The sequence below is a fragment of the Lottia gigantea genome, assembly GCF_000327385.1.
Source record: "Lottia gigantea unplaced genomic scaffold LOTGIsca_14, whole genome shotgun sequence".
In the NCBI taxonomy this organism is placed as follows: Eukaryota; Metazoa; Mollusca; class Gastropoda; family Lottiidae; genus Lottia; species Lottia gigantea.
The window spans coordinates 3,130,532-3,156,233 of NW_008707617.1; the positions used below are offsets into that span (position 1 = coordinate 3,130,532).

The following is a 25,702-nucleotide window of genomic DNA, read 5'->3' on the forward strand; positions in this document are numbered from 1 at the left end:
TAAAATACAGTATGAATTAAGAGAGAAATTAAGTCAAGCTGACCAACAATTATCAGGCACAGATTTTTTTTTTTCAATTAATGTTTGTAATGTTATAGGCAAGCATATGACTCAAGGCTTGAAACAGGCCATATATATAGGCTTCTTTCAGAGCATCGTAACCTGCCTTCATAGAGAAGGACAAAGAACATTATTACAGCTTCTTAATGCAGTTTAATAACATGCATACTTAGTTAAATAAATTACTGTCAACTTCAAAGTAATTTTTGTGCTAAGTAAATTACTGTCAACTTCTTAGTAATGTTTTATAAGTAAATTACTGTCAACCTCTAAGTAATGTTTGTGTTTATCATTGTAGAACAATTATTGAAATATAGAACAATGATAGAAGAGAAAGATAGAGAACTAGTAATTATTAGTGAAAAGTTAAGATCTCGAGATTTAGAAATGACTAGAGCTAGAGAAGAGGAGGCACAAAGAGCTCATTTATTACAGTCAGCCATTATGAACTATGTTTCTAAAACACCATTTAGTTCTCCTAATAAATAAACTTCTCTATGGAGGAAAACTGATGTAAGCAGCAACAACATGTAGAAGAAGTGAAAAGTTAAGCATTATTAATTGTCATTTGTGATTTAAGTTGGACCACTATCTTGCTAAAAATACACTTTTGGGCCATCAGCTGTATATCTACTAAATGAAGACATTATATAAATCAATGCTCTTAATAATTACAGTTCTATTATCACTATATGTATCTTACAGATATATAGACTGACATGTACCTATTCTCATTACAACTATGCCTCGCGCAATGTTTCAGTTTATTTCAGATTATCACATGATTCCATCCCCATATCTTATATTATTACAATAGTCATTAATTTTTAATCTCATTATGTTCCCTGTTTTACCAAAATTTTAGATAAATGTCTGTAGGTAATTTGTGTTTATCTTTTATAAACATTATATATTGGTGCTTGTTTGAGATAATTTTCCATCATATCGGTTGCCCAAAAACCAATACATAATGCTATTTCAAAAAATTATTTGAAAGCGCCAAAGTGTTATTTTTATGAATATTATAATAGTGTAAAGACTATAGACAAGGTTCTTTATGAAGAACAAAATTTCTTAGTCAGAAACAGTAAAGACTATTTTGCATGCAGGATATGTGTAACTATTAGGTTGCCTTGGTTATTTATTAACATTGTGATTTGTTATATTGTGCTTCTGTTTTTTTTTGTACAGATATAAGCAAGAGTTAAAAGAATCTAAAGACATTGTGCTTGTATTATATAAGTTTGTATCTGTGATATATAGTTTATTTATGTTATTTATATGTTTCATACTCACCATGTTTCATTCTCATTTTATGATCATTATATCTAATACAATAATTTTATAGTAATTCAATTATTAAACTATTTTTTCATTTTGAAATCTAATCTTGTGCTTTAAATCTGCAGCCCCTTTAAATATATGAAAAATTTACACTTACATCAAAATATGTGCCTTTATGCTTTCCCCACTTAATAACAAAAACATAAGAAATGTTTGATAGCATGTTATGCTCTCATTAGGTTAATAGGTTTTAAAGATATATTTAACAATATTTCTAGAAACATGTAATTTAATTTTGATTGTATCACACCACACTGATAGTATATTCAGATTCATCATATTGTTCCTCTGTATCATTGTCTAGAGGAAGACATGATGGAGTGTATTTATAGGTTCCTGAAGCTTCTAGAACACCACCTGGGGCACATATCCATGGATCATTAGTAATATTCTGCCACTGATTAAGTTCTACCTTTAAACTTCTCAATACATCAATAAATTGTTTGTTATAGGCTAGATTCTTCAATTCTTGAGGATCATTTATAATGTTATACAGTTCCCATTGTGGTCTGTAGTAATAGGATTTTAAACTTTTAGTCCAGTTGAGATTCTTTTTATGTCTAGTTCTATTTAATAAATCTTGGAATGTAGGAGATAAATAGAAATCTTGATCTATTGGAAAAGGCATCTTATAGTTAATATTATGTATGAGTTTATATTGTCTTTTACGTAACACTCTCATAGGATAATACATAGTTACTTCATGTAAATCATGGCTGGCATACACACTATTCCACCCACTAGTAGGTTCTTCATGTAATATTGGTAGTAAAGATTTTCCTGTCAGTTTAACTATCTGTTTATTAAGTTTATATGTTGGATAATCCAGTCCAAACCATTCTAAAACTGTTGGAACAATATCAACTAAATTCACCATAGCTTCACTTTTCTGGAATTAATTGAAAACATTTCATAGGCAATTATGATAATGATACTTCTGTTTTCACTATGTGGCGAAAGAATAGCTTTGGACAACATGGGAAAGATAGTGTTCCAAATCGTCAAGTTCGCAATAAAATAATATCAAATGATTACCTGTCCCCATCTATGTGTATCAGATGGTGAAGATATTAACATAGGTTCGGCCATACCAGCATCATATAAATTAGTTCGACCATTAGGAAAGGGAATACCATTATCAGAGGAATATATAATCAATGTATCATCTAATACACCAGCTAATTCTAATTCTTTTATCATTAATCCTATTCCTATTACAGTATATAAAATATTATTAATATTCTGAACAAAAATTATTTATTGCAACGTTCTGTTCCTGATTTAAAAAAAGAAAAATTTGCCATCTATCTGAGGACCTGTAATTCAATCAAAAACCAAACAAGTTAAGTTATACCTTGATCTAAACGACTAATAGTAGTGTATTGAGCAGCAATATCTTGTTTAGCTATTTCAGTATTCTGTATAAAATATGGTACCAGTATATCATCAGTATTATATGATACTGGCTTCCAATCTGGTATTACACCCATACCAGGTTCACCATTACCAAACTTCTCACAAAATGATCCAAATTCAGGATGTACATGACCACAACGATGTGGATCATGGAATCCAATATACATTAAGAAAGGCCTAGAAATATAAATTTAAGAGTTCATAAAAAACAGTGAAAATTTTTTATGTTGCATTAACAAAGTGAAAATGATTTTAGATGCTCAATCTAGCAGACTAACATTCTCCTTGTGACTATTTCACACAGCATTGTTCTAGGCTCTTAATATTGACTATTAGGTTATAAATGACAACAAATACAGAATCTGAATTGATAAGGCTAACTGATTACACGAATCTGACTAAAACACCTTTGAGCAAGCAAGATAGTACAGTCAAACCTAAAATGGAATGCAATAACTACAAAAAATCTATGTAATAACCTTACCTGGAATCATTATTGTGAAGAAATTTATGAAGATAATGTCTCATATAAGTTATATTTCTACCAATCTGTAAGATGCTGTGGTTTTCTTCTGTTTGTGAAAACTCAAAAGGGTAAACATATTCTGGTCCAACATGTTTCTTACCAATAATACCTAGAAATAATAAAATATCAAAGGTTGATTATTGAATAAAATTCAAAACTTTTTTTGGCATCAATATCACTGGCTAAAATTTACTGATTTTTTTTCACTAATTGTACCAAAAAGTTACATAATAATATATTCAAATGCTTTTATTACAAACATCTTCATTTTAAATGGACAGTCCCTTTTTTGTAAGTCGAAAACTTAAATTTGTAAAAACTATGCAAAAAATCTAGAGAAATGTGCCCTGTAACCTATCTGAAAGTTTTAACAGAAAATATCCAGGAAGCTGTTAGAAAACTACTGTAAGGATTTGAGTAAAATAAACGCCTAATTATAGACTTATTTCAAGGTTTCAAGTGATAATATCGAGCCATTATAACGCCAAACACCAAAACTAGGTCTCTCCGTTTTTAATTAGCCCTTTTAAAACAAATTCAGTTTAATCAAGAATATACATAGATATAAATATTTCAGGTATATACTTTACGACATTTTTGATAGTGAAAACATTTTACAAAAAAGGGGACTGTCCCTTTAAAGTTGAATGATAAAACCACAAAAAACATTCAATACCTAGATCTAATGAATTTCAATCAGATTGAATCATTCTTAAAGAGATAGTCAAGAGGTTTTCTAAATTTTTCATGTGTATCGGGGGACACTGATAGCTTAAATTCGCACCATTCCAATATTCAATCATATGTCTGTGGTTTCTGCAATGTGTTTGATGATGTCACTAATCGCAAAGGGCCTTATGTGAATGCGACTAGTGAAGTCATCAAATACTTAGTTTCAGTGGACTTACAGTAACCACAGACATCTGATTGAAAATCAGAATTAATATTATCAGTGTTAGGGAGATCGGCAACATACAAAATTTTAAAAACCTTTTTACAATTCCTTCAATAATCCACACATTGAATTCAAGTTTCATTGCATGTGATATTTTTAGGGTAATAATCATTCTGGGTATTCAGCATACCTGTTCTAATACCAGCTTTTTGAAGTAAATAAGGTAAACTACGAACATCATCAAAACTATTAAAATGATGAACACTATGATGCAGACCGTACATTCCATTCTGATGTTGAGGTAAACCAGTCAAGATGGCTGACCTACAACATTTATATCATAAACATAATGAATCAACTAAAAAATGAAGATATCAACATGTTAATGCAATGAATTATTAATTTACATGATGTATACCAAAATCATCTTTACAGTGTGGAGATATTTTCATTATTTCATGCAATTTAATCCATCACCCTATTGTGTTATATAAATCATGACTCAAATCAATTATTCAGTTTTTCTGATCTACTACACTGTAAAATTAATAATGAGAGAAAACAAATTATATTTTTAATATATATATAAGCTTTAATATATAGCAAATGTCATACTGTTATTTGATTATATCATTAGATTTAAAAATAAAAATCACAGTAACATGATAAATATCGAAATGCAACTAAGATAAAACGCAACCTTACACTGTTGTATTTAGTGTTTTTGTATAAATAAACTGGTAAATATACAGATATCACTTCAAGTGTTTATGAACACAAATTTAATTCTATTTACAGAGCTACAATAAGTATCTGGTACCTGATACTTCTTGGTACCAGGAAATGCCGGCTGCCCCTTTGAAGAAAGGTATTTACAAATTCTATTATAAAGGTTAGTTGGCCTCTAGACCTTAAAAATATTGTAGTTAAAGTTAGATTACCTGCTAGGAGAACAACTACTAACTGATGTATAGGCTTGATTAAACACCACACTTCTAGATGCCAATTTATTCAAATTGGGTGTTTTGCAGATTTTATTATCATAAATTTGACTTTCAAATCCTACATCATCACCTAAAACAGTAATTAATGATAGAGATCAATTAGATAATTACTATTCAACAAATGAAGGGTGACTCTTACAATCCAATTAAAGATTAGTATTGCAGCGTATAGACCTTATACGTCCGTCATATTGGATCTAGAACAAGGCTCATAACGCAAACAAAGGCAACAGCATGTCACTGCAGTAAAATAGCCAACTTGACATCTTCAAAGCCTCTTTCTCCAATCCAACTAACTCAAAACTAATCATATTTTACATCATCAAATATGGAATTGATTAAGCTATTTCATAATACTTTCAGATGAATTTTACACATTTCTGATAAAGGGCTATAATAAGCCCCTTTTCTCGCTGTTCATCAGTGTTTAGTGACTCCGCATAGGCTATTCATTCAAATGATATTGCCATCTTATCAACGGAAGTCGTAATTATGAACCTCGCTTATAGTGTCTTAAAAATGAGGCATGAATAAGGTCCTACGGTTTCTTTTGTTCACTTACCAAGAAGAACCAAAACATTTTTTGGTTTACAATGTACTGTAACGTAGTTCAACACGAAAAAAATAATTCCAACATTATGGAGAAACATTGTACTGTCTAGTTAAAGTCTTTTGTACACTTTTTTCATATTTTATAAGTCAATTTGTACCACAATATAGTATATCAGATTTATAGAGAACTATTAATAATATTAGAGAAATATGTCTCCTACATTTTCTTAAGATTTCAACTAAATATAACAAGCCAATATAAAGCCAATCTAGGTCAAACTACTTAATTAACAATTAGTACTCTAAGTTTTTAATTAACCCTTTTAAAACAAATTTAGTTTGATCAAGTAGATACATAGATATAAATGGCATACTTTAGAAATAGTTTCAGGTATAATTTACACCCGGGTGGCGAATATCCTCGGCCTTAATTTACGTTTGATAATGAAAATGTTTTACAAAAAATGCCCTTTTAAGTAGGTATGTATAAAAGTATCATTTTAAAAGTTTGTAATTATCAAGTTAAATCATCAAATTAGGGCAATAGCATCTAGTTTCCTTATGATATTAATTTCGTTTGACCTAAATCAATCCTATCTAAATAGGTCAAGGGTTATATATTGATCATTTTTGGAGACTAAAACCGGGCTCCCATTTCTGTTTACTTCTTTATCACCCATCTTTACGCTATGGTACTTGATTGGCGGACAGGTAACCAAAATGCACACACTTTTGCAATGAAAATTTATATAATAAGCCCCAAAACAGTTTTGTAGCAGACAATATAATCACCAAACTGAAAAATTATAATAAACGTCATATGATTAATAGAACTCTTCAATAAAAGAAACAAGTTTGAGTAACCTAGTCATGTGATTTTTACACTCGGCCTTCAACACAGTAAGAGTTTGTTTTATCTTCAAAGTAATTGCATAGTTAAGGCCAAATGTCAAACACAAATTGATGATATCAGTTATATCAATCAATAACTTATCATATTATATCTGAAGTGAACTCCCAATTCAAGTAAGTATAAAGTATTTAATTAATTTCAGCTTCATAAATTTAATAATTATTCTTGCAGTGTCATGGAATACAATTTAAAGGTGCATCTAGTTAAAACCTCAATCAGCAGTATTCCTCAATCCAAGGCCACTCATCATTAGCCAAATCAAATGTTCAGTGCTTACCACGAGAACATAAAGATAAACCCTCCCCTCTAATCCCTGGCCACATTAAGTTCTAAATCACATTTTGGCTATCATTTTTGTATGGATTGAAATATTAATCCCCAAATATTGCTGAGAGTCTTAGATTGTCTTTGGGTTGGTGAAAATGCCAACCATTGAAAACAAATTATTTGAAATTATGATTTTAAAGAGGGAGATTTTCAGTTCAAAATGTGTCATTTTCACATGAAATTTCTTAGAGAAAAGTGTATTCATTTCAAGTGCAACATTTTCAAAACTTATATGTTCATGGACCCAAAGGCATTCTAAGACAATTGGTATGCACTTGAAAATCATATTTTCAATATTTGTGACATGAGAGAAAAATTTCAATTTAGAACTCAATGTAGCCTCTAGAGAGAAGCTCTAAGACAACAGCGCTAATGGAATAATTTGTTAATACTTTTAATGCTATAAATTTTAAGGTTTTTGTTTTAACCTTTCTGATATAATCTATAATCTAGTTCATTACAAACATTTTCATGTACGCGTAGTCTATAATTTACAATGTCTTTGATAATGAAAATTTTGTCCCATTAGTATAAAATTACCATTAGGCTAATCTTCTATTGGAAGCTGAAGGCATAGTGAAATGGACAGAAAGGCCTACTCTTTGAGCAAACAATTATTTTATTCCCTTTTACTGTCTTGAATGTTCTAAAATTGTATTAGACTCCTGAGTTGCATGATTAGGCACCTAATCAATTTTGTGAACTTGTGTTATGAATAAGGATTAGATGGATAGGCTGCATATTTTTTTTTCCTTGTGACTATTATTTATATATTAGACATCTAGTAGCTAGAATATTGTTATTAATTGATTTATTCAAGAATCTAACATACAACAGCTTGGTATAAATAGGATGCTGTGTATAGAATACAAGCAACTGTTTTTCTTTCAGCTATATCATCATGTAAAGTACAGGTACCTGAACATGAGTTCTAATAATGGATTGCAAGTACAGTATGAACCTAATGAAATGGGGTCTATACGTATTAATCAGCAATTAAAACAGTTTTATAAAAATATTTGTACTAAGGAAACATTAAAAAAGAAATTTCCTATTTCAAAATGGTTACCTAAGTATAGGTAAGTAATTGACTATAAGGGATATGCTACAGTCATCTGAATATTTTAGATTTACTTTCTCATTTTGGAATTAAGAAATTAAAGGTTTAACAAATTTTAGATGATCAAAGAATAAAAGTCAGATGTGAAATTTATTATTCTCATTTTTGCCATGTGTTTTTTTAACTTTCAGTTTAAGTGATCTACAATGTGATGTTATATCTGGTTTGACTGTGGGTTTAACAGTGATACCACAAGGATTAGCTTATGCTAAAATAGCTGGTCTTCCTCCACAGGTATGTTCTTGTATTTCTTAACAAGTACTTAGCATTATTTTTGTCTGCTTTTGATTCTCATAAATTGACCAGAAATTCAAGGGATACTAATATTTGTATGTAGTATGGCATTTATTTCTACCAATCCAAATTATAATGTCACTATCACAGTGATATCACAGCAAAGTGATATTTGTTTGCAAGCAAATTATGATCAATCCAAGAAATCAAAATTTCCCTGATGCCTTCAAAGGCCCTAAAACTTAGTGTAAATCCCTTTAAGATGTAATATAATTGATTTTAACTGATTGTTATTAAAATGAGATATCGTGGGTGACCGCTTGAAACCTCGTATATGCCATATTTGGTTATTTTGACTTTTTGGTACCGTTCGAAAGCTCGTAAAAGCGAGGATCTTGTGATCAAATCCTTGTATTCTTAGCTTGATTGTAAATAACTCAAAAAGCGCTAATCAAATAACACGTATATGAATAGTCAGATTTAAAGCCTCGTAAAATATATTATTATACAGGGTTCAATGTTCATTTTCTGCGGATGAAAATGAAAAACCTCGTATACTGTATTATTATACGAGTTTTTGGTTCAATAGGCTGGAGATCTCGAATTGTTATACGAGGTTTATATTTTCCAAGAATGAAAACCACGTATAGCGGTAACAAAAATTATAAAAAAGGTTTTTTACAAAATACGCGGACAAATAGTTTTTTGCGTTTTTCTCGAAAAGTAATTCTGCGTCAGATATCGTTATACGAGGTTTCAAGCTGTCACCCACGATATTTGTCTGTTTCAGTATGGACTATATTCTTCATTTATGGGATGTTTTGTGTATTGTTTTCTGGGAACCAGTAAAGATATAACACTAGGTCCAACAGCTATCATGTCTTTAATGACAGGAACATTTGCTATATCTCCTATACCTAATGATGCTACATATGCTATTATATTAACTTTAATGTGTGGTGTTGTTCAGTTAGTTATGGGTTTATTAAATCTAGGTAAGCTAAGGGTTTCTGAGGATTCCTACCCATTTTGTGCCATTTTATGCCATCATGACAATTGCAGTGCATGTGGCAGAAAGTGCTTACTCTTTCCACAGACACCTGGCTATGTCATTTATTTCAATTCTGTTCCAAGATGGTTTGTGGACTTTCACTTATGTATTTTGTTTGGATAACTACATGTCAGTTTTCTTTGTGCGCCAAAAACAACACAGATACCAAATTGTAATTTCCAAAATTTTGACACTCTAACGAAATTTTGATGTAAGTTCTGTAACTGTGGCTGAAATATAGCTAATAACAATAGTTGTGTTTATTTGGATTTCTAACTCTCTTTTTCTGGCTTCAGGTATATTAGTAAACTTTATATCCTACCCTGTTATCAATGCCTTTACCTCAGCTGCTGCTATAACTATAGCGTTTGGACAAGTTAAACATATCTTTGGTTTAAAAAATATTCCTAGAGATTTCTTACCAATGGTTTATGATACATTTGCAAATCTAGGACAAACAAAGTAGGTAATTATTGTCTTTGATATTGCATAAATGATTTAGTTTTAATCAATTGTCAACAATTGTCAACAATTTTCAACTAATCACAGTATTTCATAGTTCCATACAAAAATAAGTGAATAGGTTAGAGATCTTATATTTAAATTTTTAAAGTTCTTACTGTAATTAAATGTGACATGATAAATTGACTGTAGTTCATCAATAACTAGAAATGTAGTATCCATAGCTTTAATCATCACCTTTCTACATGTGGTGGTGTCATCTCTACATCTATTTCAGAACATTTACATATCCATGTTTATTGGATACAAGCTTATATATCACCTAAAATACTGTTCTAGGATGCTTAATATGAATGTTTCAAAATTCTTATCATTGTTTACCAGTCCCTTATTACCTTATTTTAGAGTATGGGATATGGTATTAGGATTTGCCAGTTTGGTGGCCCTGTATTTAATAAAGGTAAATAATTTTTTGTTATTGACAATTTACCCAGAATAAAATAAAAATTTTGAAATATAAACCAATTGTTTTATGTTGTTTTATGTGGTTAAGATTGCAAGAATAAAGATTAGAGATTGTCTTTATTTTTAAAACTGAATTAATTTAATCTGTAGAAAATTTTTCTTTAGAAATTGAGGTCAATAAAATGGCAAGATGAGGATGAGCCAAAATCAACTAGTCAAAAAGTTGCTCGAAAATTTCTATGGTTGTTTGGAACGGGTAAGACTTTCATTTACTTTGTCACATATTTCATACTTATTCATTTAAAGATAGCTGGTCTCATTAGCACTAAATGAATTCAAGACAAGTTTCTTTCAATTGATATTTTGATCATAACTTTAATAAAGGATTAATAGCGGTTTATACATAAGAGTATACAGGTTTTTACTGTTTATACATCGATAAACTGAAAAAATGTTCAGGGCATTCCTTATAATTGAATCAACTCGAATTCATGTTTAAATATTTATTTCATATAACAACATCTTAAGGCACTCAATTGGCGCATAAATACCAATTATACAGCCAATAAGTAGGTCACCCTATCTATAGTCTACTGTCTACTGCGTGAAAGTTGATGGAGCGGCCATGTTGAAAGTGTAAATATTAAAAGACAAGTTCGAAATAAGTCCAGAAATCATGATTTTGTTGATATTTGGAGTGTGCACATTCGAGGGAATTTGGAAAATACTGTTATCATTCAGTGATGTGACAATTTCGTCTCTGTTTGAAGGAACAACATCGATGCCATGTAGACTACACGGTGTAGTGGACACGTCAATCAAACTCAATGATAAAAGTAGTTTGTTAAGGGGCGGAGCCTAATTTTACATTCTGTTTACACAGATATAAACCGTATGCACGTGATTACTGTTATCAAATCAAATTGCGTGATAACGTGTTAATGGAATCTTGATTTAATTATTTGCTGTTATATTTATTGTAGGTGCTAATGCAGTGGTAGTGATCTCAGCAGCTGGTATAGCAGCCAGTTTGATTAGCATGAATATTAAAGATAAAATAACTATTACTGGACATCTTAAACAGGGATTACCTCCCTTACAAGTACCTGCTTTCTCAATACATACTAGAAATATTACACAAAGTACTGGAGAAATCTTTAGTGTATGTAACATTTATATATTGGAAATATTCTGTCATCAAAGGATGTTTATTGGAGGTTTTTGATAGGAATCTTGTAAAGAAGTTCCTATTCTATTTTTAATCTCTGAAAATGTTAATATTGTAACCATATATCACTAATTGCTATACAATTGCTGTGATATTTTTTTTTAATTTCTTTAAATTGCAGAAAATTGGTGCTGGATTTTTTATTGTGCCTTTATTAGGATTAGTTGAAACTATTGCCATAGGAAAAGCTTTTGGTGAGTTCTTTTTACTGATTCATGAGGGAAGAACAAGTACTGTCTCTCAATGGCCAATGATATACAATGATGTATTAACTTCATGAAAGTTGTAAAATCATTTATGGCTTTTTCATTCATTATGATTAATAATTATGATACGAAAATATTATCGTTCAGTCTTATCTCTGGTTTTAGACTATAATGATAAATATTTCAAAGTGTATCAAGTAAATCTGTGCTTGCTTCGATTTTAACAATGATTGTGGTAGAATATAAGAGTAATATTTTGGCTCTTTTAGCACGACAGAATAGTTATAAGATAGATCCTACTCAAGAGCTAATAGCTATTGGTGTAGCTAATATTATAAGTTGTTTTATTTCATCATATCCAGTCACTGGTAGTTTCTCAAGGTAATCATCTATGTTTTTCTTGACAACTCCTGCACACTCTGCCACAAGGTAAACTGGTCTTGATCTAAAGAAATACACAAAAACACAAGAGAAATTATATGATTTTGTAGACAGAACCTTGAAAACTAACATGATTCTGTTTACTTGTAGAACTGCTGTTAATTCACAGAGTGGTGTCCGTTCTCCAGCTTCTGGTATAGTTACAGGTACAAATTTTACTTACAATTGTTGATATTTTGATGATTTTGGCTCTTGATGAGAAATGTTCAATCCTAGTGTACAGGATTGAAATCCAGTTTAAATTATAGTCCGATTTTAAAATAACCAATCTGGAAATTATCTTTTTTCAGGTGCATTGATATTATTAGCTCTACAAGTGTTAACACCATTATTTTATTATGTACCACAAGCTGCATTAGGAGCTGTTATTATATCAGCTGTGTTACAAATGATAGATTGGAAGATATTAAAAATACTCTGGAATGTTGATAGTAAGTTTACGTTATTGATTATCAAACACTGTCCATTTACTTGATTAAACCAATCTTCTTGTGTTGGATCTAACCACCAATACAGAATGTTTGTGTGCAAATTCCTTGTTGGTGTATTTGATTAAACCAACCATTTCAGACTGTCTGTCAACATATTTGTTATTGTATTTGGTTAAACCAACCATTCCAGGGTGTCTGTCTGTCAACACTTCTTATTGGTGTGTTTGTTAAATCCAACCAACTGAAGCTGTCTGTTAATATTTCTTGTTTGTTTGATTAGATAAACCAACCAATCTAGCCTGTCTGTCTGTTACCCTTCCACTTGTTGGTGTGTTTGAATAAACCAACCAACCAAAACTGTCTGTCAGTCAACATGTCTTGTTGGTGGATTTGATTAAATCAACCAAAATGTAAAATGTTGAGATTGAATGGTTGTTGAATGATTGTTAAAGTAAAATCATCATATCAGACTTATTACCATGATAGAAGCTACAACCTTTATTCGGTTTAAAGGAAGTGCATGGTGTCCAGCCTTAGTTTAGTTTCAAATCCACAGTTTAAAAAGTTAATGCCCTTGACCAGAGCTGTTACTATGTCAGAATAATTCAAAACCAATGACATAACTACTGGTGAGACATATAATACTTTGTAGGTTTATTTTTTGTAGAAAAAGTTTATTTTTATTTTACAATTAAACTTGGTATGTACTTGATTGAAGCATCATTATGACATAAGGAAATTACAATGATAAACAGTAATATGTATTAGGTGTATGTTAAATACATCATAAGTGTCACATATATGTGTCTTTAAATTCATCAGGTAACATAAGTTGTCAGGTCAAATTTGTAAAATGAAACCACCCGTGGGTAGAGCTCTGTAGATTTTGGAAAGTACATTTTACACACACTTTAATGTTCAAGTTTATAAGATTAAAAGCTGTATCTGAGTTCATTAACTTAAGTACTGTGTTGTTTTCAAATCCTTGATTAAAGTTGAATTTTGTTCATGGTTTTGAATGTTTAAGTTGAATTTTGTTCAGGGTTTTGAATGTTAAAGTTGAATTTTGTTCAGGGATAAAAAAGATTTTCAGAAAATGAAGACAATCACAGCTTTGGATGTGAGTTGAAATCACTGTAGGGTAGAGACCTCTCTACACCTGTATTGTATATTCATTGTAACAGCAGACATTACAGGGTTCACTTCTACTTGTTGTCATGTCAGCAACATAACAGAAAAAGTTTCTCTGATGTTAACATTTGAAAGAATAATCTCAAGAGTTTTCAGGTAGAGATTTTTTCATTTGATACATTATTTTTTTTAAAATAAATTGAAAAAAAAATGAGAAGCATATTATCTTTTTTTTTTTTTTGATAGATACAGTACAATGTATGAGGTATGGGATTTATAGGAAATTGTTGAAAAATATGCAAAATTCTGTACTTCTCAACTTAATTTTTAAGTTGCATATCAACATGTGACCACCATTAAGTCCCTAGAATGCAACATACAGAATGAACACTTTTTAATATCTATTTTTCAGGTATAAGTTGGTTAGGAGAAAAACTGAATTGAAGTTAAAATGAGATTATAAACCTTTATGAACAGCAAAGTTGTCAAATTGTTGAAGTCAAATCCCTAAATACAGAAAAAATCATCTTGAACATTGTTATAATGTATATATTTTAGAAGTAAAAAGATATGAAATGTGTTGTTTTTATAAAGAAAATTTATAAAATATTATGCATTGAAAGAAATCCCATTGAAGCCAGAGTTCTGCAAATAACTATGCTCCATCAATGTAGGTTTGCACCCCCTATTTTGTTTTTGCATATTTCAAAATATGATTTATATACGATGTGAACAAAATTATGTGTCAGAATGCACCAAATCAATTCATTTTTGCTTGATTTTCTTGGGGGCACCCCCGCTAAGACATTCCAAGAGAGGCTTGATACTAAGCCACCTACACATTTGTCACATTTTAAATTCAGCCTCGACAGTTGGTCCTCCCATTGAGTCAGTCTGCCGTGATTTGTTCCCTCATTCTCAGGAGGCTGGCACTACCACTGTATGTAAACACTGATCTTAAACAAAAAAAATGTAAAATTAAATTAGACTCAAACATTTTGCAACACTGGAGAATATTTAACTATCTTGTTAACTTGTGATCCAGAATAGTAAAAAATGCCATAACTCTTTTTGTTTCCAATCGATTTTCATAAAAAGTGGTATGTTGGTATACCACTGGTCCTGTTGGTTTTCAACCCATGAAACTTTGTGTCTTATTTTATCAACTGTGTGTTGACATAGTCTTATTTTTATGTCATTCACTATCTCTTAGTATATCAAAATTAAATCAAACTATAGTTATAATCATATCTTCACTAAACTTAATAGGTTTATAGATTGATCTCCATTTTATTTCATTTTCACAATTCTTTTCAAATATATCAGCAGTGGCTTGTGATTGGAAATAGGGAATTTGGACAAATTTTGATAAATTTTGATCTATTTTTACAATTTCTTCATTATCATTACTAGATAATTCAAATGCACCTTGTACTTTTTCAAAAAGACAAAGCTACTATGAAATCTGTTCTTGTGTTTCCTTTTGGAAGACAGCTCATATTTTTCATATGATTTTGATAAACCTAGGTATGTTTGGTTATATTAGTGAGAATTTTGAGTAGGAAGATTTGAATTTTGTATATTGAAGATACTACTTTTAAAATTTTGATATTCTGATGCATTGAGGTCATTTTTTTTTATTAAGAATGTGTCACAAAAAATATGAGAAGATTTTTTTAAGAAATTGGTAGGTCATTAGATTTGCTTTTACTTTTATTGTCTATATATACCTAATATATATATATTATGGCTTATGACCTATTCCATTTTGGAGATATTTGAAATGGTTAGTAGCAATATTTTTATAGAGTACTATCTCATTTAGTACAAATGTGTTATTGATAACTCTTATTTTGCTTTTGATATATTTACTATGCCTCAAAGAGACATCAAGCTTTGTTTGTGGGTCGAAATTTTTTTTGTTTAAATTAGTGAAAATTATAAACCAAAATCTATAACAATATATCCCATAACATATTTTAACTAAAAAAAAAATCCAGCCAAAACTTTACGTAAAAGGTTATATAACCTTTTAAAGTTCGTAATGCTTTTTGCAAGCTGTTAGAAAAACTTCTGTACGGATTTGAGTAACATAAACGCCTTATTGTAGAGAAATATTTCTACTAAGTTTTTTAGATTTTGAAAAAAATAAAACGCGCAATTATAAAGCCAATCACCGTAATTAGGTCAAACTGCTTATTTAAAAATAAGTACTCTCAGTTTTTAAAACAAATTCAGTTTATAGCACACTGTAGAAATATTTTCAGGTATATTTGCGACATTTCTGATTATGAAAATGTTTTACAAAAAAAGCGAAATGCCCATTTAACTCGTGTTGAAGGTGTCTGTTGATTTGCCAAACAATCTATCTTATTGATATGAGTGTAAAAGTATTTGTTGAATATACCAACTATATTGTTTATATTATTTCCAGAAATAGACTTGGTGCCTTTAATTATTACATTTATATCATCTCTAGTAATAGGTATAGAGGTTAGTGAAATAGTATTTCAATTTGAAAATTATCAGTATATTCATCAATCAAAAGAAGAGATGCAAACATAAAATTAGCTCAAAATTCGTTGGTACTAAAGTATTTAATAGGGAACAATTATTTCACAAAGGTAACCAACCCTCAAACAAGTAAATTGACTCAAATGACAATGTTTATGTAAGTAGAGAATAATGACATGCCTTATTAATTCAGTAAAGAGGCTTACAGGACAGAGCATTTTATTGAAAACTTACTTTTGACTTCAAATATATAAACAAGATTTATTTATTGCATGTAATATTTACATTCTATTTACAGTATGGTATAATGGTAGGAATTGGATTATCATTATTAATGTTATTATATCCTCTTGCTAGACCAAAATTAAAGGTAGATGGCTTTGTTGTTTTCTATAAACACTCTAAAAGGCCCAATTCTTGACAGATTTTGACAAAACTTGGTAATATCATTCAGTATCACCCTAAAAAGTTCACAAGAAGTGTATGACTGATTATTTCATACTGTTTATTGTTACTTGTTTTATTCAAAATCTAAGCTAACAGTGGGCGTATATTACCTTGCCTTGCAAGCTATCTTAACAGTGGCAGAGCTAAAGGGGAAGTAGAGGGGTTACCCCCCCCCCCCCCCCCCCCCCCCACCTAACCCTAACCCTAACCCTAACCCTTTTTGTTTTAATATCACCTTACCAGAGTTATTTTGGTTTTCAGTATATAAATCAGGGAAATATTCTAGTTGTACAACCAAATCAAGGAATGAATTTTCCGTCAGCTGAATTTATATCAGAAACCATCGTACAAAAAGCTACAGAAGGTAAATTTGATGTTTTATATCATGAAGCCATTGTTATTATATAAATGATCTTAATGTTTTCCTCTTTTCCTGATATAGACAATGGTATTAGTTATAGTATGACATACTGTATATCTCATATTGTTAATCTTGCTGCAATGTATGTGTATAGTGTACAATGCTCTAATTTTTGTGAGAGAACAGCTGATATGATTTCACCTGCCCAAGAATCAGGTATTAATAAAATAACACTGGAAACTGAGCTGTTTTAGATAAAGCCTTTATGTTATATTTATTTTAGCTGTATGTAATTAATATAGTAGCTGTGTTTTTATATAATATAGGTGGGAGTAATAGATCTGTGATATTTGATTGTTGTCATATTTATAATATAGACTATAGTGCAATATTGGTAAGTAAACTAATCTAATAAATTGCCTTACAATATATATTTGTAGTTGAAAATTTTCAGAATTTTGAGAGAATATGGCTCTTTTTTTTTTATTCTTTTTGTGGAGTGAAATTGTTTTGTTATTGCATTTATGTATAAGGATAATAATGTACTCAATTCTAAGACAATAGGTATAATTTTCAGGGATTAAAAGAACTGGTGATAGATTTAGAGAAAAATAAATTACAGGTTGCTTTATGTCATGTACAGGTATGTTTAATATACATGTAGTATCTTAAATAGATTGTCTGAACAAAGCATTGTGGACATATAGCTGACGTAAATAAAGTGAAATTTAAAAAGTATTGGTATTTATCAAGATATGTGTAGTTATTGTATTATATGAACCCTATCATTATTATATTGTAGCCGACAGTATTAGAAGTTATAGAGAGAGCTGAAATTCAAAATTTATCTACATATACTACACTTGATATAGCTTTACAAGAGTTACCTGTGTATAATGTACAAGGTGAGCTTTACATAACATAACCATCAACAATCATAATATCAAATCCTTTCATACTTAGTGGAGCAATCTATATTGAAAGATTAAGAAGCAAAGTGATACTTAAAGTGAAAATAAAAACATGTAGGTATGATACATCAAGACTAAATCTCTATATACTCTGTTAATTGTTATCGAAATGTCCATTCTTTTTTTTTTTTTTTTTTTTTTTTTTTTTTTTTTTTTTTTTTCCAAATTTACACACCTTCCTGAACCTAGACTGCAGTAGTTGCAGCAACCATTCAACTTCTCTAGACCTTCTGTAGTGGCGACGTGTTCCTTAAATATATATTGGAACATTTTTGCAAAACCGGAAGTGCCACAGTTGAACATGTGCAAAAAGTCAAAAATCGGCTCTAGAAGGCGTATTTTTGCATCGATTTTCTTCGGGTTTTCATTTTTACAATCTACCTGTAATTTCTGACCTGATAGCACTTGAAAAATTACGAAGTTCGAAAATTCGTCGCTCACTTTTTTCGATCAAATTTTTCAATTTTTTTGCAACTTTTTTGCTTTTGCATCGATTGATCTGAAATTTAATATGCAAAGGGACATCACTAAGGCAAATAATATGTAGTTGTCAAATATTTAACTTTACTTCCGGTTTTAAACGGGGAATCAATTGAAAGTACAATCCACTTCTGGTCGAATAACTTCTAGTGTAATTGAAATAGGTCAACAAAATTTATGCTGATCGTAAGTAAATGCTATTAAAAAAAACGAAGAAAATAAAATCCAGACCGGAAGTGATACTTTGGCCGCCATATTGAAAAAACACACTTTTGTAAAACTCAAAATGGGGCCTCAGGGTAAATGTTGATATTCCCAAATTTGATGTGAATGTATTTCGCAATCGATTGCGCAAAAAACATTGGGAGCCGCATTTTGAATTTCGCTTTTGCCTCTTTGCAACTTTCGGTTGAAATTTGTTCATGCTTTAAACGATCACACCATGTGACCTTGACCTTTGATGACCTTGACCTCCGCATGTACTTCCGGTTTTATAGCTATCTGTAAAAAGCCAAATTTGCAACTTTTGACTGCTCTAGCACGTGACCTAATTAACCTAGAGGGTTAATTTTTTCGGTTTCCTAATGTGCTTTTCATGCACTTTACATAGATATAGAACAATTGCTTTTTTAAAGCAAAATTGAAATTGGTGATTTTTTCAAATTTGAGTTTTGTTTTACCATATTTGTGTCATTTTGATCTTGTATATCTGTATATCTTATGACCTATTTTGTGTAGAACCTTGATATTTGGAATACAACTAGACACTTTGAATATGAATTCACCTATGACAAAAAAATTGGGGTGGGCGTGGCACATCCGGGTTGAATTACTAATTGTTTACATTTTGGGGCTTGGGCATAACTCGCATAGGATACGTTTGTTAAAAAAGGGCCTTTGCACACAATTACCTCATCCTTTTGGCCAGTTTGTGTTAACAGCTCAGTTGTTTCAGCTTTATAGTTCCAAAAAAGGAACGGGTTTCAACATTTGGATATTTTCATTTTTCGATTTTGACCTTTATTGACATTTGTTGACCTATATCTTTTGACCTGAATAATGTAGAAGCTTGAAATTTAAAACACAACATAACATTTGGAATATCAATTACCCTATGCAAAAAAAATTAAGGTGGGCGTGGCACATCTGGGTTATAATACTCATTATTGATATTTTTGGCCAGGAGCATAACTCGCAAAGTATACGTTTGTTCAAAATGGAACTTTGCATACAATTACCTCGTATTGTGAGCCACTTTGTCTTAGAATTTCGGTTGTTTCCGCTTCTTAGTTCAAAAAAAGGAACAGGTTTTGGAAATTCGAAATTTTCAATTTTTGACCTTGACCTTTGTTGACCTTGACCTTTGTAGGATCAAACGTCATTGGCGTTGGCTATCTATTTGTACTTTCATATTTGCCATCCTATGTCAACTTCCGGTTTTATAGTCGTGTGCAATTAGAAATTTTGATGACGTATATCTCTTGATCTTGACCTTTTTAGACCTTCTCTTTTACAAGATCAAAGGTCATTGACCTTGGCTATCTGCTGATACTTTCATTTGTGAGGTCTGACGTCTGCTTCCGGTATTAGAATCTTCTAAAAAAATGAAAATTTCTCAACTATAGACTGTTCTTGCGCTTGATCTAATTATCGTGGAAGGATGATTTTTTCGGGGTCTTTTGCAATTTGCTACATTTGCAAAGTCCCACTCTGTGCCACGAGTGGCTCTAGTGTTTTGTTTGTTTCAGAAGGAAGTAGACAATGTGAAGAAGATGAGAGTAAACCATTATTGAGAAAGTTTTAGTACTTGATTGTTGATAATAATAGGATGGATGATTTTACCAATATCATTAGGAAAAATTTTTAAAAAATATTGTGAGACTCAAATTTGAGTGTTATCCCTTTAACCCAATATCACTCAGCCCAATCAAGAAAGCCAAGAGTTGTAAAATAGTATATTACTTGCAAGTCTTGCGAGACACATCATTCCATGTTGTACTGGACAGCTTCACTTTACAATTCTTTTGATATCATCATATTGTATACATTATTTGTTATATTACTAGTATTGTTTTTGATATGCTGAAAATATTTTTTGATTACAATATTATTGATTATTAATATGAAGTCATTGTTAGATATTATCTTAAAAAATGAAACAAATGTTTATATACTAATTTCTGCGACTTTATAGAAGAGAAGAGAAATTTTGCTGAAACATTTGTTGTGAGTGCCTATTTTGGTTGACCTCCACAGCATGATTTTTATCCCATTTAATTTCACTCAACTGGGTAAACTCAATCTTTGCCAATAGTACTACAACTTAAATACACAGAGTTCCAGGACTTGGTGCTTACAGTCTGAGGAAAGTTTTGATGGTTAAAATTCTTATGCTCCAAGCTTTGATAGGTAGAATAAATTTTTTTATCCTAATGGTGAGGGCATTTGAATGGTCGTGGTTTCACATGATGATCATGCAATTGAAATGAAAATGAACATGTGCAAGATTTTACTCCAAAGTCGTGCCCCTCAAAAAAGCAGTCAGTACTAGATGATTTAGGTGTACATAAACTGTTCTTGGGAAGTTATGTGAATAAAGGTCAATTAGGCAAAGAAATTTATACATTTCCAATTCCAAATTTAAACAAGAACAATTTTTCATATTTTTCATCTGTGTGCATTACCTCAAAATATAAAAGACTATTCAATTTTTGGATACTGATTAGAATATTATTTTGCTGTTCTATAATTATCTTGAGTATAACCCATTAAGATTGTAACTCAACAAAATAAAGAAATTCAGATCAATTTAATAACATGTTGTATTGAAAGCATGTATCACACAAACAATTTGAATACATTGTGATTAGCCACAAAAAAAAAACACAATTTAAATTGTATAAACATCATTACAATCCTTCACAAATATAATACAATTTTTAATATAAAAATAATTTAATATAATTCTAAATAGATAATCATTAGCTGGGTTAGATGAAAAAACACAGATATGTTAATGCACATCTAGGAATCATAAAGACAAAACACTTTAGATACTTGAAACAAATACCCAACATGATTTTATAGAGTGCACAATAAATATATTGAAAATAATTATTACATGTAGAGTGAGTGAAAAAGGACCCAATCAAAATAAGTTACCAATAATTATGCTAAATATTTCTAACAAAAAATGCAAAAATAAAAAAAAAATAACACTTAAATGAATGAGATTCTATGTTAAAAATATCACAGGGAAATCTACATGAATGTCATAAAACAAATGATATGCAGTCTGATATTATAGAAAACACCTTCCCTATCTTTTTTTTTTTATTGGTGAAGCTTTCACACTTCTATGGTATTGAGGATGTTTTCTATTCACTAATAGTTAATGTTTCTATCAGGAACACAAGAAGTATGTGAGATCTAGCTGACATCAAGTGTTTTGTATATTAGAATAATAATGAAGAATGATAAAATATACAAGATGTATAAAGAATAAAATAATGAAAATATAAAATGTGGTTTAATATCAGTGGAAAGAGATATAATCAAGAGATCAATTTCTGTATTAAAGATTGTTATACTAGTATTACAACCTACCCCTACACTTACTGGTTTCACACTGATTTCTACAATAATATCATTTGACATAGAAATTAAATAATTTTTTTTTTTAGGTCTTCAATATTAAACATATACTGATATATCTGCTATATTAGCGCAGCATAAACTTACATCTATATTATTATTATATGTATCTCTTCATTTGGTCTTTTCTCATCTGAACAACTTTCAATAAGCACCTTCATTTATCATTCTCATTTGCAATGGTAACAGTTTATGCATTTTACTAACCTCTTGAAATGACCTTCAACATAAGCTATTAGATGTGTCTAATTATGAATATAGTGTCTTATGAATCTAATTTCAATTATAATACATCTAGCATCATATTCTTGGTTTACATGCAGAGTTTCTATAACCACATTAATCCAAATATTGTCCTTATAATGTATGAAATTGAGGTTTTTGAAATTACACTTGAATAAAACCAGTCTAAATTCCATAATACACACCGAAAAATATGATTAAATCTAAGATAAGCAGTATCAAAACACAAAGAGTACAAACAGGTATAAAGACATGAGTATGAGTTTAAATGCATTTGAGAATGGAGAAGTTACAGTTCTTCAGAATAAAAAGAAAAATATGCAGAATTCAGAATCAAATAATGGATATACTAATGTATCAATTAAAATTTGTACATCCTCATACAATCAGAATTATCAAAATATTGTACATCCATGACATAAAATCAAACATGTTGCTATTGCAGGAGAAACCAACATTTTTGTTGAATGAGTTGTGGTAAGATAGCACAAAGCTTGAAAAATGTTGTTGTTACTCAAAACACAATGTAGCCAGTATAAACATTTCTACCAAAGTTTTAAAATGAGATTCATTTTCATATGAAACTTGAATGAGTTAAAATATTTCTTGACAGGAGTTTATCATCAGTAACAATTGTTTAAAACCTTTGTTAAATTTACCAATATTATTGTTTATTCAGGGTTTTGTGTATTTTTTGATGAAAAATTAAATAGAAATTGATACTGTCTCTGAACTGCTAATATCATTTCAATTTTATTGAGGTAAAGTTTTGACTAGTTTAAAATGCATATTCAATCTGATTCGGTCTCTAATTAAACACATTATTATGCAATAGATTTTTTGGTCCAAACTGGACCTCAGTCATTATGCTTACAATGTAGGTCTGTTGATTAAGATTTATATTGCCAGTTAAGTTGAAGAGTTTTTTAATAGTCATTTCTGATCAATTGTTACACAATCCTGATAATTATACGAAATCCGTGAATTCTCTTTTTTGCAAAAAAAAAAAAAAAAAAAAAACAGCACTGATTTTTATCTAACATTGACATAAAACCATAGGCGTTTTTATTTAAGCAATCAACACAGATCAAGGTGTGCATTTATACAAGCGAAGCGCTTCAGCAATTTGTCTACAATACACGTGTATTTTAGTGATTTGCCAAAGCACGTACCCAAAATTCTTTTGAGATTCAAGATAGTGGGCAACATTGACAACAAGTAAAAACATTTCAAGAAGTCTTTTTAAGATTATAGGAATAAAGATAAAAATATTATTTTTACCAGCATTTGAAATTTTTGACAACAAAGAGAAAGATCTGAAGAAAATTGTATTCCATTGACATATTTAACAGTTAAATAATGTGTGTATTGGAATTATTGAGAAGTAAACATGCAACTCGATTATGCCTCGATTTAATTTGTACCACATGCTAATAATCGGCCGACAATCGTCAATTAGCTTAAATAAAAAAGCCTTGTATAAAGTTTTAAAATAAAAAGGCAGTCGCTTTATTTTTAATAAATAAATGAAAAAAATTTAATCCTAAAACAGCACTTAGAACATTAACAATCACATAAAATCAACAACTACAAAATAACTTTTTAAGATTCTGTATCAGGTCTTGCAGCACTTCGCAAATGTTTCCTTTTAGCTTTTCTCATAATTTCGTGGAAATTGAATGGTTGGAGACAAAAGGCCTGAAATAAGATAGAGAGAATATTTTATTAGAACATTGTTAGCAATGAGATATATAAACACTAGATCAAACAATATTTTAACAGAATTTGACAAAATCAACATATTTATATATTTTTCAAGAAAGAAACAAACAAAATTGTCTATGTAAATGAAGTTCTAGGTGATTATCATAATTATTTTCACAAGTATATTGATTTCTTTAATTGATAATTACTAGCCATGATGGTTAGCTTCTAAGTTTACATTAGTTCTAACATAACAGTAATAAAATAAGTGATATTTTCTGAGTAATATTATGTTAATATATTTGTCAAACGGGAGATATAAAAAATAGTTATTATCATTCTAAACATAATAAAATCAAGATATTGTACTAGCCTGTATCAGAAATTATATGTTTGTATCAAAGTTTTGACGTATTTGCAGAGATTTTGTGTCTGTAAATATACTATACAGATTTATGGTCAATTGTATGAATTTAGACTACAAAACTTAAAAATGTATGAGTGACTAAATGAATGAATTCATGCAAATAAGCATTTTCTAATTGACACCCTTCCAATAGTGACTTGCAAAGCACCCAGAATAATACCTACTACAAGACATATCTACATGTTTAATACAATGAATGCTAGTCTGTTAGTTCAACATGCTCTATATATATCATTCAAACTAAGTGTATTTTTACCAGAGAAAATGAGGGTGTTTAAAATTAGACTAAGTTTAGTTTTACTCTAGATATCAATGATCAATGTCAATTTAAATTGAAATCCTAACTTGTATTAAATGATAATTGGTTAGTAACGATACTGGTATAGATATACAAGAAACACTGCACAGTGAACATTATCAGCAATATGAACATTATTAGCACAAAGAACATAATGAGCACAATGAACATTATTAGAACAATGAACATAATTAGCACTAGTGAACAGTATTAGCTCTAGTAAATTTAAAATAAATGATAATTCCAATAATAATAAACATTAATAATAATAATAATAACATTGAGAGAGGCATGCATACTAGTATTATACACACCAGCCTTACATGTTGTAGGCATGTTTCCCATTGGATGGTGGAATACGAAACTCATTCGGGGAGAGGAGAAAAACCTAGGATAAAAGACAGTAGTAGTGACGTGCAAATTTAACAGTGAATACATAGAAAACATTACTCAAATACTGTAGAAACATCCATTAATTTAAACAATAATAAAAACATTTCAGATTTAGGTCTTGACTCATTTACAAATATACAATATAATATAAATAGTATTACTCATGTTGGACACAGATCTGAATAATGTTCATTCTTTCTTTTACACAAAAGCAAAAATCTTCACCAACATGTATCAAAATTAAAAAAGGTAAAAAATGTGCTCTGATTTAAACTTAAATATTGAAAACAATAATAGAATGGAAGAGTGTAACAGTGTAATTCTATACAATGAAAGAAGTGAAACAACATTTACCAAAAAATAATAAAATTAATAAAGTCAAATTGGACTATTCTATAAATAGA

The 25,702-nt window shown here is 29.9% G+C and overlaps 2 protein-coding genes across 2 annotated transcripts; one reads left to right on the top strand and one right to left on the bottom strand.

Moving 5' to 3' along the window:
* Positions 1 to 1,648: 1,648 nt before the first annotated feature.
* On the bottom strand, positions 1,649 to 5,895 carry LOTGIDRAFT_230682 (hypothetical protein; the record flags this gene model as incomplete). Its single annotated transcript, XM_009049785.1, has 7 exons — positions 1,649 to 2,293; positions 2,440 to 2,615; positions 2,759 to 2,997; positions 3,305 to 3,455; positions 4,432 to 4,565; positions 5,183 to 5,315; positions 5,808 to 5,895. The coding sequence occupies 7 exons, from the start codon at positions 5,893 to 5,895 to the stop codon at positions 1,649 to 1,651; spliced, it is 1,566 nt and encodes a 521-aa protein (XP_009048033.1).
* A 798-nt stretch (positions 5,896 to 6,693) lies between these two features.
* Positions 6,694 to 20,751, top strand: LOTGIDRAFT_212898 (hypothetical protein). The gene is made up of 19 exons (XM_009049786.1): positions 6,694 to 6,823; positions 7,929 to 8,116; positions 8,289 to 8,391; positions 9,182 to 9,386; positions 9,739 to 9,904; positions 10,310 to 10,364; positions 10,535 to 10,625; positions 11,353 to 11,531; positions 11,719 to 11,791; positions 12,073 to 12,184; positions 12,335 to 12,390; positions 12,535 to 12,675; positions 16,241 to 16,299; positions 16,619 to 16,690; positions 17,029 to 17,131; positions 17,455 to 17,522; positions 17,706 to 17,771; positions 17,931 to 18,033; positions 20,331 to 20,751. Exons 2-19 carry the CDS (start codon positions 7,962 to 7,964, stop codon positions 20,381 to 20,383), a joined length of 1,860 nt encoding a protein of 619 aa, XP_009048034.1. The 5' UTR covers positions 6,694 to 6,823; positions 7,929 to 7,961; the 3' UTR covers positions 20,384 to 20,751.
* Positions 20,752 to 25,702: the final 4,951 nt, after the last annotated feature.

Bases quoted from the DNA above. Each gene is read 5' to 3' on its own strand.
- LOTGIDRAFT_212898 (XM_009049786.1), top strand. From the start codon at position 7,962: ATGAGTTCTAATAATGGATTGCAAGTACAGTATGAACCTAATGAAATG. The intron at 11,532-11,718 runs GTATGTAACATT...TTTAAATTGCAG, and splicing joins GTACTGGAGAAATCTTTAGT to AAAATTGGTGCTGGATTTTT. The intron at 11,792-12,072 runs GTGAGTTCTTTT...TGGCTCTTTTAG, and splicing joins TGCCATAGGAAAAGCTTTTG to CACGACAGAATAGTTATAAG.